This window comes from Cuculus canorus, chromosome 4, assembly GCF_017976375.1.
Source record: "Cuculus canorus isolate bCucCan1 chromosome 4, bCucCan1.pri, whole genome shotgun sequence".
Classification (NCBI taxonomy): Eukaryota; Metazoa; Chordata; class Aves; order Cuculiformes; family Cuculidae; genus Cuculus; species Cuculus canorus.
The window spans coordinates 72405069-72422743 of NC_071404.1; the positions used below are offsets into that span (position 1 = coordinate 72405069).

General features: G+C 39.6%; 1 protein-coding gene across 1 annotated transcript in view; it reads right to left on the bottom strand.

The window, feature by feature from the left end:
- Window positions 1–17675, bottom strand: part of FAT4 (FAT atypical cadherin 4) — a 145100-nt gene that overhangs the window by 66855 nt on the left and 60570 nt on the right. Inside the window, exon 2 of the mRNA XM_009566204.2 lies at window positions 4255–4386. Within this exon, the coding sequence (XP_009564499.2) occupies window positions 4255–4386 (132 nt within the window). The remainder of the gene's footprint in view (window positions 1–4254; window positions 4387–17675) is intronic.

The window sequence follows — 17675 nt, forward strand, 5'->3', positions numbered from 1 at the left end:
GAAGTGGTCAAATCAAGTTATTTGCCAGGAAAACCACATCATAATTTTCAGTAAGGCAAGAATCATTCCGGTAACTGCACTTCGCGAATATTTTTCAGAACAGTTTCCTTTAATAAACAACCATCTTGCCCAGTCCTCGCTTCAGTCCCCCGGTAAAGATGCATACGCACACAGTTTTTATTTATGAGACGTGAAACGACGAGATAACTCACATACATTTTGTTCTACTGTTCATAAAAAGATTGCATCCAGTCAGTACCACACAGCTTTGATACCCGTTTTAGTTTCAAGCCAGCATCACTGAGCAGTGTAATATCCTCCCTGTTAACAGAGATCAGTGTTTGTTCTTCTTGCTTTATATTCAAAAGTTAAATTAAATCAAATCCCTGCCAGTGGGATCAGGGCTGCCTTTCCCACTTTCTTGAGGTGGGATGGAAGGAGAAGGAGAGGGAGGGATGCAAGGAGAGGGAGCAACAGGGTCAGCCATGTGGTAGCTCCACCAGCCAGCATGCACGGCAAGAGCTGTAGCTCCTGGTTACAAGAAACTCATGGGAGCCGTGCTTGCAGCAGCCTCTCAAGGCCAGTTTCTGCATGGAAATATGTTCATCCCTGTAAAGAAACAGCCCTAAAATGACAAATCATGTGTCATTACAATCACAGTTCTGATCTCTTGGGTTGTGCTGGAAGTCAAATGTATTTGCTTTTGGGTCAAAGCATCTCATTCGTCCTTGGAAATAAAAAGGATTCATATAAACTTTGAACATTTTGGTTAAAAGGAAAATGAAGGAAAAGTGTGGTTGGTTAAGTAAAGAAACGATCATACGTGCGCACAAAAAGAAAGGTTGAAATTAAAACTTATGAAAAAATATGGAACTCTCCACTAAAAAGTACTGACAACGGTGCAATTTGCCTCAGCCCTGCCTTGTCACAAACACTAAGAAAGTCATCTGGTCTGCATCATTAATTTCTAAGAAGAAAATCAATCCACCTTACAGGTGTTAGCTCTGAGGTTTCCTAGAAAAAGAGAGGCTAAATGAAGCTCTGTTTTCATCCATCCCCTGGGAATGGTTTGTACACTGTGATGCTGCAGCGAGAGGGTGATCCTGGAAATATGAGCAGCTGCCTCAAGTGCCCAGCACTAGCTTGGGTGACATTTCCCACAAAAGCTAGTACTTAGCTATAAATTTTGCTTCTTAGCAGACTGATATTGGTTTTAAGTTGGAGGACAAAGAGACCTAAGATCCTGGGGTCACATCCTATACCCCACGTGCTGACTAGGCTTGGCAAAGCATTTTGGTAGGTGAGCAGGCATTTTCCATGCCCTCCTTGGTGTCAGGCCAGAGCCTGGGTTTCACAGCTGCAACCTGCTGCTGGCATGCGGGGAGCACTTCTGCGGTAAACAACAGATCAAAGAGATCAGGGAAAAAGACATTTTATAAAGCTGTTTCAAACGTTCTTGCCCAAAAAACCAAATCAACAGAGATAAACACCTGCTCGTATCTGTGAGATGAAAATGAGTTAGTTACCTGACCTTGTGAGAGTGCCCGGTGCCAAACTTTTTCTCTGGGATGTTGTTTCAAGAGTTGGACTGAGCTAACTGATAAAATGAAATCAGGAAAGAAAACAAGGTGCTGAGCTCTGAAGAGCTGCATGCCCTGCTTCAGCATACTCAGCATCTGTGTGCTCCGGTGTACCTGACGTCACATGCTTTCCTCCTGTTGCAGGGCTTAACAAAAATATCTGATGAGAATTTAAGATTTTGAGGTGACCACACTCTTCACCACGTGTTTGTCGAACCAGCAGCCTCCTAATAGAGTGCAGCTAAAGCCACAGCCATGCGTGATACTGGTTTCATCAAAAGAGTAACTTTACATAGACTCACAGAATGGTTTGGGTTGGAATCCAACCTTAAGTGGACCATAAAGATCATCCAACCCCCCTGCCCTGGGCAGGGATATATTCCACTGGATCAGGTTGCTCCTAGCCTCATTCAGCCTGGCCTTGAACACCTCCAGAGATGGGGCAACCATGGCTTCCCTGGGCCACCTGGGCCAGTGCCACTCCACCCTCACAGTAAAATATTTCTTCCTAATATCTAGTCTAAGTCTCCCCTTTTTCAGCTTAAACACGAGTTAGGTGAGAAACAAACCAAAATACAGATACATAAAGGCAGCCTCTTAAAAAGATGTTCAGAAATTTCCTATCAACAAATGACTTCCCAAAGTTGCAGTGTGTTAGAAACTGTTGCAATTGTTAAAGCCTTTGGTACCACTCAGCACCTGCAGAACATCTTTACATCTTTCCTCAGGTCTCTATGATGCCCCTATTACAACAGACACGGGTGTGAAATTTGCTGCCTGCATACTCATAGTACCATTTTCAAACATTGTAAGAGGCGTTCTTGTACACCGCTCAGCCAAGACTCTTAGGGGTTCCATCACTCAGCCCTTTGAAGCTAAAACTTTGATTCTGAAAGCATCTGTGCGTGTAGCAGAGGCAGCACGCTGTTTACTGACCCGCATACATGGGTTCCTTGTGCAAAGAAAGAAGCCAGAAGAGCCTAATGTCACAGGCTGATTACACGAAAAATATGGATTATATGAAAAACAAAGTGCAATCATTGTGCTCTCAACTTCAAAGGGGAATACCTGGTGTGGGAAGGGAGGAAAGTGTCTTGACCCTAAACTGCACATTGCACAAAACACTTAAAACTCTTTGTAAAGGGTTTGAGTTACAAATGTTCTGGTACGGAAATGGAAATCATCCCTTTTTATAAAAAGATTGACTGATTTCTGTCTAAGGTGGGTGGAGTACTTCAGAATGGATAATATATTAGGTGCAGTTTAGGAATGGTCAAAAAGAGGCTGGAGCATAATATATTGCTTAAAATGCCAGATATCTGTTTGCCTTATCACACCAGAGAGTGGCAGTTCAATATTTACTTCTTCCTAATCTGAAGACAAAACAGCTGGAATAATTTTTACAGATATGTCCCTTTCCAAAACCCTATTTTTTTGTCTGTACGTCAAGCTGTTAGTAGAAAAAAAAAGTGAAGAATGAAAAGTTCCTAATCACATTTGTACCATTCCTGGGGGTGTTCAGTTGTTCCCTTTGTAGTAGTAAGATTAAGTACACCAATTACCAATCACAGGACGACTAACCAAGCTAACATAAAAAAAGGTCAGAAATAGATCTCTCTTGAGGAAGTTGAATTACCTTATTATTTGAATGCAAGAATTGCTCATTGTTGTCAAGCGTAACCTGATATTCTAATGACAACACAAACTTCTTTGCATGCTCATATTGACTTTTTAGGCCTTTCCCCAGTGGAAAGAATCATTTCAAGTGAATGAAACAATATGATTAACATTCTCATAACTTACGCTCCAAAAGAAATGAATACATCAAATTATATGTGGATATATTTGCCTGACACATAAAACAAGACTGCAATATCCCTCACTAAGCTAAAAGGCCAACTGTTTAACATCATTTGCTCAAAGGCTTTTTCTAGTTTCTAAATAGCTCTTTAGTTGCAGCGTCCTCACAGTAATGAATCAAAGCAAGCAAAACTATTTTGCAAACAGGTTCATGTAGAGAGCACATATTTTAGCATTATTTCTTTTCCCCTCTTTTTGGCGAAACAGAACCTTGTTTAGGAAAAGGATAATATTGATATTAAGTAGTTCTAGTCAAAGGGTGAGCAGGCATAATCAAAAGTTTTCTTGTTCTCCAAGGCTTGTCTCATTAATTTTATTGCACACCTTGAAATTGGGCTCAGCTACAAAATCTCTGCTTCAAAGTAGGTTCAGATCTCAAGCTGTGGTCTTAAACTGAATGTCAATAAATCTGCATCACAAACTGGGCAGTTCAACATCTTTGCCAAGTCATCAGGCATGGCTTATGATGAGACCGATAACAATAAGACCACCTAACACGAAAAGGCAGGGTGTTTTTTTGCCATTGGTGGAATCGTTCGTTAGTAGATATTAGGCAAACATTAATTCATTTTATACAAATCAGTAAGCAGCCTTCAAGTAATAAAGAATTTTTCCATTTTCTTGTGTGGATTTGCCTGTGTGTGACTTCATGACACCGAACAGAGTATTATGAATGGGCCAAACACAGTTTAAAGCATGACCACGATGAATTCCAAGGCCAAGTTCTGACACAGGGGAAAAGGAAACAGGTAAACCATGTATTTCCAGAATAGCATTTTCAGTACAAATACTCAATATGAAACCATGCTCCTACCTCATCAGCATCCATGGCAGTCAACTGCAATATTTTGGAACCGTCTCCTATATTCTCTTCTACAGTCAGATCAAGCATATCTGTGGGGAATACTGGTGGGTTGTCGTTGATATCCTGAAGTGTTATTTCCACCTGTAAAAAGCAGGAATTGGAAAAAATTTTGTAAGTACTGTGAGCTGTTAAAAGGGCCCGAATGTTACAAATCACATAATTTTGGAAAAAGTCAGGTAAATTGTTCTTAATCGCATTAATTAGGACATTCCCAAATCACACCACCAACAAGAAAAACCCCTCAGGATATTAAAATTCCATATTGTTATAAAATACTCATAGGAAAGCCACTAACATAAATAAAGTTAATTTGACTTGTTGATAGCAACTGATTTTAAATGGTCCTAGTCTAGTTTATATTGGAAAAGATCCACTGATAGACTGTCATTTTAATCCTCAAAGTCGGCCCCTGGAGGATAGCTGCCAAGTCCTGGGGCAGGAGATCATTCAACCATTAAATGCTGCCTGACATAAAGATGAGGTGGTGTAAAATTCTCTCTGAAATGTTTATATATTGGCAGCTCTCCGTTCCGAGGGAGGAAAAAACACCCTTGCGCTTTATATTTTTTTTTTTAAATATTCTGTTTTTCTCTCTCTCAAAACTCTCCTCTAACTGCAAACATAAACATTACTTTAGAAGTACCCACTTGCATCTACTTTCCTCGCCTATGCACACCTAAACAAACGTTCTTTTCACACATTTTATTTGCATGCTGCAGTTTCTGAAAGGTCGTTCTATGTTATTTATTCCTAGCTTTTCATAAGCAAGATTGCTGCCCTGCTGATGTTCATTCAAAAAGCTGTGGAGTTCCATTTTCCCTTGTTGCTGGGCATGGCGTATATCATCCCCCCAGAAAAAGAAAGAAAGAGAGGACATAACTGTTCTACGTTTATCGTGGAATAAAAATGGCTTGTTTTGGATCCAAAATATGAAATGGCCACCAAACTCTGAAGACTTGCTAACGAGAAAACTGAGTAGCTGTGGGATGTCTGTCTTTACTGCTCAGCAAAGAATAGAGAAGGGTAGACAGGGCTGGTGCACAGGAAGGGATGTGAAGGTACGGATGACCTAAAGAAGATACCTTAGCTGACAGGCAAAATATTACTACAGTACCCACCATGCAGTTAAACACAAGAGATCACCCTGTGCTCAGCTGAAAATATACAGATCAGGCTGCTCTGGACATAATCAATGCAGATATCTCCGGTGATCTGAAGTCCCCAATTTCTACTATTTCTAGTCACCTGCAATAACGTTTTCTTTCTTTTTCACTCTGTTTTCACACAGACCACCAATTCCCAAGCCATTCCGGCTTGATCACCAGGACAATCCCAAAGATAAGGACTTTACCGACAGAGGCTTGACTCTGTGGAACAACTGAGTCACGCAGGCTCACTTGCCACATCTTTCCTCGAGCTCTCAGTGCAACCTAGGTCCTCTGAGGGCTTCCTAAGATTACACCCTGCAGGATGCTCTATTGTTCTGTCCTCCAAAGGCAACCCTTCAAGAAAGCCTAACAGCACTACACCTCATGATGAAACAGATTCGGTGTGTTGTGCTCCTGCCCTTGAAAGATCTTGAAAATACAAATTGCTGTAGACATGTAAATATTCCATGTTTGATCTTCACATAGTCATCTCCTCTCCCTCAGAGGACATCTATAATGCTGAGAAGGCTGCAAAGAGCTGAGCTGTTTCCCTGATAAGCATTTTTCCCCAAACACAATTGCTTTAGGGGGTGGAAAGACCTAGATCATTGTGAACGTTACAGCTACGTTGGTCTCTGGTCAGTATATACGATGTAAAGAGAGACACCTTCCACCTGGAGATCTAAGCCATCCTCCATCATCTCAGGTAAATGAGTGTTTTTCTTTTAATAATTCTATTTTCTTTTTCAGTTTGTGTTCAGTATTTATACCCACAGTTGCTTACTGTTCCTGTCAGCCTGTCAGAACTTTTCCACAACATGAAAGAGAACTGAAACATCTTTAAAAATAGAGGAAATATCACATTAAGATTATATCTGCTGCAAGTGCAGCAAAAACCTTCTGTAGAAGGCAATTATTTATTTATAACATATTTAATACCTTTGACCATTCGCAAATTGTACATAAAACACTTCATGGCCTCAGAAAGATTAACCCATGAAGTTTTATCTTCAAATTTAAAGCCCTGACAACAGAAGCACAAAAAGTACTGACTGGAGCACCGCACGTAACGATTTGACAACTAACTAACCAGACACTAACTTCCAGGGAATAAAACAGCCCATGTCAGTTTTCATGGTGACTTCTGCAACAATTAATCACAGAAATAGGAGAGCCACAGTGGAAACAACAGACAAAGGATGTTGCCAGCTATCCTTGCCAAGTTGGTCTTGCCCTCTGAACTGGCACAGTAAACTAAGCTCTTCTGCTCAAAATACAGCATTTTCCCCAGATATGGTTTCAAGGTAAAGCAGCTGCACAGCTCTGCAATTTATTTATTCATAGCACATATATCACGCACAGCTAATGTTTCAGCTGCAGGTGACATTTCACCACCAGAACCCTTTTTCGTGATGAGAGATTGCCCTTTCTACAAATCATATGAAAAATATATGACAGCTTCTGGGGTTTTGGGTTAGGAGCTGTGCATTGCCTACAGCTTGCATAATGTAAAACAGTCAGAATTGAAGTATACAGATGGCTAAGGGTTGTGGGACAAAATAAATTAATTATGAAGTCAGATTCTAGAGAACTGGAAAAAAAGGAGAATAATAGAGGAAGTAATCTTACCCCCAAAAATCAGCTCACAAGTAAAGAAATAAATTGTATTTCATACTGAAAACATGTTTTTGATGGTGGAAAAATAAGAAATTCTCAAATAAGGAGGAGATTTTTTTAGAAAAAGACTACAGTACTTTTAAAGATCATTTACACCATGATTTACTATTTATCCACGGGGCTTAGATAATGCACATTGCTTTATAATTCACTGTTGGTTATGTACAACTAGCATCCGTCTGCACAGCTACCTTTTTACTTTGCTATAACTCACTGCTTCAGCTTACACACAATACCGCAAACTTAAGATCCTGGGATGTGGCCATTAGCAGAACTTTCACTCAAGTAATACACCTCTGAGAAAGACTTGAGAAAAATCTTCATGTTTTCCCCAAAACAAAACAGACTATTAAGTTTTATGCCAAAAGCCTCACTTAAGAAAGTGCACATCCTGAATGCGTCTGGGTGTAAACTGAAGATCCAGTCTTGTATTCAGGAGTCCAGACATTAATTTCACTTTGAAATTATTTCAGAGGTTCCAACCCCAAGGAGAAGCTCACAGAACAACCACAAAGTCTTTCATTGCCAGGGGGCATTGGAAGATTTCAGCATGTCTTATTACGTCTTTACTGGGGAGGAAAAAGAAAAAAAAAATCTATAAAACTTTAATGAAACACCTAAAGCAAATCTCTCCCCAACCAATTGACTCTAATTGACTCTTAAATCTTTCTAATCTCATATTACACTTGCATAAAGATATCAATGTGTGTCATTCAGATTCTTGGAATACACAGTTTGATTAACATCATATGCTACCAATTAATAATGTTGTGTAATTATGCCTTGGACTTACTGAAGGCAAGACAAGGTGGTCATGGCCAATATCATGGTCATGCTATTATGGGCCGTCTGTACGATGGGTATTGTGTTCAGAAGGTCTACAGAACACGTGCTGTGCTCTCAGCTTGCACCAATGGCCAAACACTCACCAGCAACAACAGTGACAACTTGTCACTATCACTCAGAAGACTCAAATATAATAAAATACAACAGTAGCAAAAATACAGAAGCATATCCGCCCCCACACCTGCCCTGTGTAATTCCTGAAATTTCTCTCTCCAGTGGTTGAGGCACTAATGTGGGCTTTACTCCTCTGAATGAACTTGAATTTCTGCAGAAGCCATTTAAGCATAATCAGTCACAGATACTTCTAAATCTGTTAAGACTGTGATAGAAAACTGATGAACAGATTCAAAATATTGCCTTGCTTTATTTATTGAAAGCTTCGTTCTATCAATCAAAGCGCATGTGTGAGTAAATCCCCACAAAATATCTATAGTCCTCTACAAAGTTCAGTATAATGGTTTTCCCTCAAATATTCAACGCATGTAGAAAAAAAGATTGAAAAAATAAAGCTTTCCTTCACAGTTTATTCTGCAGAAAAATATGTGTTGCTTATTTACCATGCCTCGTAAAATAAACACAAAACCAAATCGATTTGTGTGCAAGTGATCTTTGGGTGGGTTTTGTGTTTGTGGGAACTTTTGTTTGTTTTTTTGTTTGCTTGTGACTCTTTTTTTATTGTCAAACAATACTACAAGTTTCCCTGCGTCTGAATCAAATTTCTCATTCTGCAGGCTTGGTAACATTCTCACAACACTGCCATGCTCCTGACACTATTACAGATGGTCAACCCATCTTCATCCATAACAATTTGATTGCTGCATCTTTCTCTCATGGACGCTTTCAAAGCAGAGGAAATATTAATTTCCTTGATCTTGTTAAGATTCTTTTTTTGCTGCTCAAATTAGCCTCCTGTGTTCTTTCTCCATATAAAAATTCAGAGCAGATTGAGGCAGGGCAGTATCCACCTCAATTTTGCCTCAATTTACTTTAAACGTAGCTTTAAGAAAAGAGAATTCTTTTTCTCCACACAGACAAACCTCAGGTCCTACGAGATATAAGGAATCATATAAGAACCTCACTTCATAAAGCATACGGTATCTATTTAAGTCTTTAGGACACAAATCTGACCACAAGAAGTCACTGGGAAACTCACTTTTGTTTCAAAACATTGTCTTTACTTTGAAGAAAGCAGAAAATACTCTCTTTTAAATGGTTTTTATGAGGTGCCTAAGTGAAAGAGACTCTCTACCCATGTCAAGTCTTCAAGAGTTTCGTAGCTTGCATACAGCGCTGAAAACAATGTATTCTGGGGGAGCAAGGAGAAAGTCAATTAAAATGCAAACCAAGGAAAAAAGTTCATTTTTTAGTTAACCAAAATGAGTATGAGCTTGCATGTTAATGATTTATTCTTATGCTTATTCAAAATAATTTGCTGAGTTAAGAAATAGTTGCTAAAAGATGAATTTTCATTTCTCAGTGCAGAAGAACTGATCCACTTAAAAAATACTAGTACCCCAGACAATTATTACTGAACAGGCTAGACAAATTCCAGGCTTAACATAAAAAACTGAACGTGAGAGTCTTAGTCTGGAGTAAGAAGTTATTTTAGTGACCAAACTTACTGGGTTTATGAGCTACAAAGGTATTTAAAATAAAACATTGCACTGGAAGATAACGTGCCAAATTCTATCCGTAACACCAATGGGCTCATTTGGCCAAAATTTATCCCTCTGTTTTTTTACGCTTATTAACATTTGCTTTACTTTTATTTCAAGGTGAGAAGAGTTTATAGACAGAATAAGTTTTCTAAAGTTCTTCCACCTCTGGAATGAAAATGAGGTGAAAAAAAGATGCTACAGGAAAACTGAATGAGCTTATGTGGCACCAGCAAGTTTCACCACGAGTCCCCAAACACACAGAGTAATTCTTGCTTGCCACCTTATCCACGTTACACGCTCACTCAGAGATCTTTAGATAGAACAGGATCTAAGAAGAAAAGAACTCCCAGATGTATCATGTGTTTGATACTTCTTCAAATGCTACAGCTATTTGATTAAAGATCAAACAGAGTAGAAAGGCAATAGCTTTTCTTTCATTTTATACGTTGTTGAGTCATTCTTCCCTTTGCTTGCTTGCTGCTGTGATGTTCACTGCCTCTCTCAAGAGATACCATCTAATAATCTACAGGCAGCATCGGCACACATCGCCCTGAAGACTTTTATTTATGCTTTAACCATTATATGATCCCCATATTAAAATAATTAAAGATTTTATTCTTCTTTGCTAGAGACTGTCATACTCTGTTATCAATTTTACCAGAATTGTATTCCATATCCATTGGTAGATACACTAAACAATATATTTCATGACAATAAAGAGAAAATTCAACTATTAATGTATCATTTCCATGATAACTAACTGAAGAATCTCTCCAACACTAATCACTTTTCTGCTGCCTCCATCACTTTCACCTTTTTGGTCATCGAGCAAACAATGCTCCGCATACCCTGAAAAACACACATGCATGTGGAGATTCCTTTTTTATTGATGTGAGCAATCATATTGGCTACTCACATCAGTGAGTTATGCTTACATGAAGTGCTTGCAGGACCAGTGCATGCATCCTCCGAAGTTAAGAAAGGCAGGGGAGCGGAAGGATTAAGTAAAAGAGTAAAAGCAAGCAAAAATGTAGTTCCAGAAAGAAAAGAAGACAAATCATTAATATATATGTATATATATATTAAAAAAAAAAATCTTGATATTCCTAGAAAATCTCTAAAATAATGTTTCTAATAATGACTAAACCCCATAGGCTATCCCAAACCAGTTTCCCACCTTACCCTAACTAAAAATATTGGGAAACAGTAAGTGTGAGGGTGAAAAATAAACCTTTATGTTTTAAAATCACTGGAATAACCAATAACAGCAGAATTCAGGAAGATGGAAAACCTTAACTACAGACCATACGTATTTACAATTTCCACAAAAAGATGGAAAGCCCATTTGTAAAGAAAATGTCTTGGGACAAGGCAATAGCTTTTGCTTCGACAAAGGCTGAATGAAGCATCTGAATATCCCATTTTCCAGGAGGTAAACTATCCCATTGCATGCTAATACCTTAAAAATCACATTAGTCTATTGTGCTGCGGGCCAGCAAATCTGTTAAAGAGAACTACAAAGTTGTTAAGAATACCACTATCAACAGTGGGAAGATTGGAAGTGGGGGAAAAAAAAACCTCTAAAAAGGCATTCTTTGGGAGGTGGCAGCAGTCACTTGGTCTTTTGAGTTTTGCAGTAACACCATTGAAAAGGATCAGTGTAATGAACTTAATCCAAACTCTTACTAGTACTTTTCAGACAAAGCCTCTAATTTTAGGTGATGGTGACAAGTGCTTAGGCAAATAAAGAGATGTGTCAGCCACACACTTAAGACCTTAAGCACTTAGGACCTCTCCATAGAAGACCAGGGCACAAGACTTAATTTTGATGTCTTGGCTCCAGTACCTCAACAAAAGAGAAGATGTAAAAGTTGTTCTGGGCTACATGACTGCCCACTCCAATCATCCCAATGCAGATCAATTCTAACCAAGCAAAAGCCAATGGTTTGAGTTCATGCAGAACAGGGATTATAGCAATATTTCCTTTCCCCTAATAAAATGAGAAATTACTAATGATTACTAGCCTTGAAATTGTTTGGAAACTTATGGCTGAATGCATTTTGTCAACATTTCATTTTCTCCTTTAACAAACATGTATGGAAACATAATTAATAAGTTGTATGTGTAATTTTAGAATTTCCCAGGTAATTTTAATCTGTGGACTCTAGTTCCAGTATTTTAACATATATTTTAACATATTTTAAAGAACAGTTTAGTAAGGTGATTTGATGTGTTGCAACCAACTGACTTTTATAAAGCATCAACATTTTCTAAAAACTGCTGGGAGATCAGAGTGATTTACCTGACACTAACAGAAAGAAAAACATAGAACCGTAGAATAGTTTGGGTTGGAAGAAACCCTTAGAAGTCATTTTGTCCAAATCCCCTGCAGTGATCAGGGACATCTTCAATTAGATCAGGCTGCTCAGAGCCCCATCCAACTTGACCTTGAATGTTTCCAGTGATGGGGCATCTACAACCTCCAGAGACAACCTGTGCCAGTGTTCCGCCACCGCATTATTAAAAAAAAAAATTAAAAAAAATTTTCCTTATATCTAGTCTAAACAAGGTTTTAACCTGTTTTCACCATTATTTAAAATTAAAAAGATGTCACTTCCCTGTGTTGTCTCTACTCATCTTAATGTTGCAAAGAAAAGGTGCCATAATTTGTTTCTTCTTTCTTGTCTCTTTTTTTTTCGTTGAAGGCGACTACTGGGACTTGCAGTGCCTGGAGTCTTGATTAAATGTTTCACTGCATCCAGAACACTTCATCATGCAGCATAGCCAAAATCTATTATGACTTGCAAGTGAGTCATGCTTCAGCTATGAGAAACCATAATAAAGAACATTTTACATAAAAATGCCAAAAAGGCTGGTAATTTAATCTTGATTCTAAGTAGGTATGCAAGGTCTCTGCATCCAGCCTGTGCAGACAATAAGGCATTGTCTGGAAACACGTTACCTACTGTGGTTACATCTAACTTTTCAGCAAAGTCCAGATGATACCGCCACTGAAAAGAAACGACTCGTTCTTGGGAGAGAGCTGCAAATACCACTTTAAGTAAATATATAATATGATTAATCAATTCATGGTAGGAGTCCATCAGTACCCGGGCAGAATTTTTATTAACCCCAGTGGTGTGGGAAATGGCATTATTAGCCTGGGAGTAAACGTGCGGCTGATAAATTGTGCCACTCTACATGGTCACAGAAGCAGATTAATAAACACCAGAGCAGCATACAGGAATGCATTTCAGAAACGGTTATTTGCAGCACTTACTCCTCATACGCGTACCATACAGAAGGGGATACAAGCAGTAGGTACCCTGACACAGTCATTAATGAAAAAAAAACCTGGACCTGGGTGCTCGTCCCTGCTGCTCAGGGGCTCCATGGTCAGAAGCAAAGATGCTCTCTGAGCTCCCCAGACTGACCCTCCACTTAAGCCAAGCCACTCACGAGTTCTGATACTCTATCAGATCATTCCAGGCAAAGATTTGTCATGATGTTGCATTACACACCCTGAGGCACACGGTCGGATATTCAAATCTTGATAAAGGGCAAGTAAAGCAAACAATTCTGGCTGTGTTTCAATTACCAATTATTTATTATTTGGGCGTGTTACATGCATGCGGCCGTGACTGACAGCATTCGTCCGGCAAAGGCAACTACTTCTGCCATCCCAGCAGAAGGCCACTAGGTAGGGCAGGATATCATATGCACCTCTGCTCCTAGTCCCAAGACATCTGCAAGGGCTCCCTGAGGACGGGATGCAGTAATGACCAATGGGGCTTTGGGAGCCGAGTCCATTGTTTGAAAAGCAGAATAGAAAAAAAAATATAATATTTTTTTTCTAGAGGCAAAGCAAGCCATGTTACCATTCCTGTTCTTCTGAAATCAATATTTTTAAGTAATTGGTTAAGTGCTACATCATTTACTGCTCTCTAAAAAGAGGCACGGTCTCACATGCAACAGAGGGAATTAAGACTGGGTTAAGGAATGCACTATTCAAACCTTGGCTAATTTAAGAAAGCAACAGCACGCTGATTTTAAAACAGACACCAAAACATACATAATCATATACATGGAAACCTGAAATAACGCAACTTCGCAATAAATGAAAGATAAATATCAAAGTGGTACAAGGAATAAACATGATAAGAAATGCCAAAAGCAGTGATGTTTTTTTCCCCCATTCACCATCAAAACCATAATGAAATACAGGTTATTTTGTCAGTACTGGTAAATGAGTAACACGTGTAGCTCAGCCAATATTCATACAGCTTACAAAAAGAGATTGATTGTTTGAGTAAGTAATTTTGAACTCCATCTCCGTATAACCAACTAATGCACTAGGACCTCTCCCAGCTCTGCCCAGAATGCCAACCCAGTGGGACCAGTGCACAGTTGGGCTGGCACTGAGGACCAAAAGCTGCTCTAAGTGCATATGGCACCCACATGCACGTGTGTACACAGACATGCGTACAATAAAGACCAGGTTGCCATGGCAGCCTGCTGGCTCGGAGCAAGCACAGGGAGAGAGGATGGCAGAGCTGTTACACGCCTCTTCTACCACCGAGCCGGTCCCGACGGCAAAGCCCAGGTAGCTGGGGCAGGTGACCACCAGTACACCCTTCCTGGAAAAGCTCACATGAGCCATGACTCCTCCCACAACCGGAGAACATCAGTTTTCCAGTCCCTGAGTGCATACATGGCCCAACGTGTAACATCAATGTGAAAATGCACTGACCTGGAGAGCACGACGGCAGTACGCACCTCAGCAACTGCTACGCATACCAGAAATACCAGTTTATTATGGCACATGTTAAGAGGTGTAATTGCTTCTTGCACTGCCATCAGGGCACTGTGCGTGGCAAGGACAGCAGGGAGAGCAGAGAGGCTCCATCCGTCCCTCGAGGTCCGAGTCAGCAGCACTGCTTGGCCGCTGCATGGACCAGAAACTCCCCCATCCCATCTTTTCACTGCCTACTCATGGATGTGAAGATAAGCACACACATGTGATCCTATGTCATTTCCCCAGATAAAAGGGGTGATTTTCTCATAAAGACCATAATTCTCCTGTATCTAGCAGTACCTCTAGTTATGAAACCTATTCTAAATACCTGCCAAACCAATACAAACACTTGGCAAACACTTGCTGGTAACGTTTTTCTTTTTGGTTTGAGTTGTTTCTTTTTTTTTTTTTGTAAAGTACTCAAAACATTATACATTTGGGAACCATTTAGTTTATAACCTTGTATTTAATTAAATGAGGTCTACTGCTATGTAATAAGTAATGGATTGAATCTGTAAGAACATTTCTGTCCATGCCAGAAAAAAAAACCTAAAGAGATAAAGAAAGAAAAAAGCAAGCATTAGCACTTCTGGGATGGGAAAGTTACACCTCTAAATTAAATAAATCACCTAATTAAAGGTACAGGTGTGACATTTAAAACACATCCATTCATCAGGACAATAGGCTAAATCCACTCCACCACTGAAGGCTGCCCAAACAGCAGAAAAAAAGCTCTCTACACAGACTTATGGTAGAAAAAGCATTGCTAAAGGCACTTAAGAAACTACAATTTTTCTTCTGAGTGGAAAGGAATTAAAAATGTAGGACTGAATGTCAACTGATGTTTTCCAGTGTTACGAGGGTTTCATAGTGGTACCTTTCTGAGAAGAAACCCTATATGTATCTAAACAGATTTTGGCAAATAAAACACACGAGGATGGTTACTTTCTAGTTTCACATTTAGAAGAACAGAACCAGTTTCTAGAAAGGTCTAAAAGATTTTCCCCCACAGTAAGCAGGGAACTGTGGGACTAGAAACCCCAAATATTTTTGCATCCTCCTACAAATTTCAGGGAAATGCCTTCCTCACTCTATTCCTCATTTGCAGACTGCAGTCTTCTGCAGCAGCTTCACATCTGCTCCTGCAGCATCGGGTGATGTGCTCTCTCCTGGTGGCCACAGGTCATTTGTGGCCAGAAAGGCTTTTTTATGTAGCCACAGATGGACCTTCTGATTGTGGCTGCCCTCAGCAGACCCAGCTGACCATCACGGCTACAGTGACAGGGTCTCCTCTGCCAGCAGGGCAAGTTTCTGACTACTCAGAGGATCACAAAGAGGTTTGTTAGGATGAGTTTGCTTACTGCCAGCGAATCCACACCACCTGGCTATAAAGCTGCAGATTTGTACTACTCTGTCATTTCTCTCCTCTGCGTGGCTGCAAAAGCCACCACAGGTCTGCCCAAAAAACACAGGTCATACGAGACTAAAAATATTGTACGTTCTCTAGAACATTTTTTAGGGGCAAACACTAGTCCTGGAAAGGCTAAAACAGATTGAACTTAGATTCATCCAGCTTAATCCTTTGTTTTAAAGGCATTTGCTAAGGATAGAGATTAGGCTTCAGTCTAACCAGATCGGGGGACAATTAGAAACATGGGTTTTTTTTCATTTGTGGGACTCGGACAACAATTCCCAAGTGTCCATGACAGGGAGCGTTACATTAGCTATGACAGCAAGTAAACTAGAGCTGTTTGCCATTTCCAAAATGGGAGTGCACACATTCAACCAGGGGCCAGTGGCACACAAAAACTGTTACAACTCTTCAGCCACTATGAACAATAATGACAGCTTTTAATAGTCCAAAATCTCTATTGATATCCAAGAGATATATTACAGCTCTTTCCTACAACACCAATTGTTCACTGCAGATTATCTCTCATTGACTTCAACGTGTTCAAAGATGACACCTTAGGGGAAGAGCAAAGAGATACTGTAGACATATGCATACAAGACATGAACAGAGTAAATTTATTTAACAGTTTCTGTGGTTAATTCCTTCCTTGAAGGACTGATTGATATGGTTTGCTTTTTTCCTAGCTTTAGTGTAGTACAATTCTAGGCTGCCTGAAAGGAGAGGACAGAGGTTAATGACTGATGGTAACACGCTGTCCTGCAGCCCTCCTGGGGGACACTTCATAGACACCTGCTCCCAAAGGATGTTAGAAGAACGTGGCTTTATTGTGGGTAGTCCTAAGCAAGCCCTGATTACTGAGTCAGAAATATCACCAGCACTTGACATTTATAGCACAAACACAGCTGTTAGGAAGGCCAGCTGGACTACTTCAGACAAAGAACGACCAAACCAAAGCCTCCCTTCAATCAAGTCAAAACTAACTTTGAGTTTTGATAGTCTTAGTAAACTTTAAAGGGGGGGGAAGAAGAAAGAAACATACTTGCGTTTCTACATATCTTAATTTTAGTGTGGCAGGAAGCAGAAATACCACAAGAGAACAGTTCTCATGGTATTTCCAGCACAAGAGAAACCAAGGAGACTTTTCTTGCTCAGGTCCCTGTCTGATGTCCTGACAAAAGTGACGCAGCTATCCCTCGCCTTATTTCAGTTATTATCCTGACCATGCCAAATCTTTGATCCTCTCAAAGTTCACCACCACTGGTCATTACTACAAGCCTCTGGGTTTTTAAAAACATATGTGAAGAATTTTAGCAATGCTGAGAATCACAAGTTCCCTCCTGAGGAACACAGGATGAAAAAAAAAAAATTATAGTGAATGTTCAAATGTAACCATAAAAGATGCGGAAATTCTTCCCAGAGTTTAAGCACCCTTAAATAAATAACCGAAAGATACAATTCTTTCTTTGGAAGTTTGAACCTAAACTCAATTTCTTTGTCTTTATCCTTTTTTTTTTTTTTTCTTAATTCCTCATAGGTCATGTCTTCAATGCGATGTTTATGCTTTGTTTATGCTGTTTGTTTAAATTACGTACAGTTTTTATAAGTGGTTTTGTAGGTTAAACAGTGATAACATCAGTCTTGCTAGTTTTAACTGAATCAAGAAGTTCTGTGTACTAGATGTACAAACTGGCCTGCTATCCATGCGGACCAGATTAGAGGACGATCATTCATTGTCTGTTCACAATTGAAGCATTTCAATAGTTTTACAAACAATCAAGAAAATAGTTTTTTGAGGACAAAAATGGAATGGTTTACAGTAGAATTATTATATA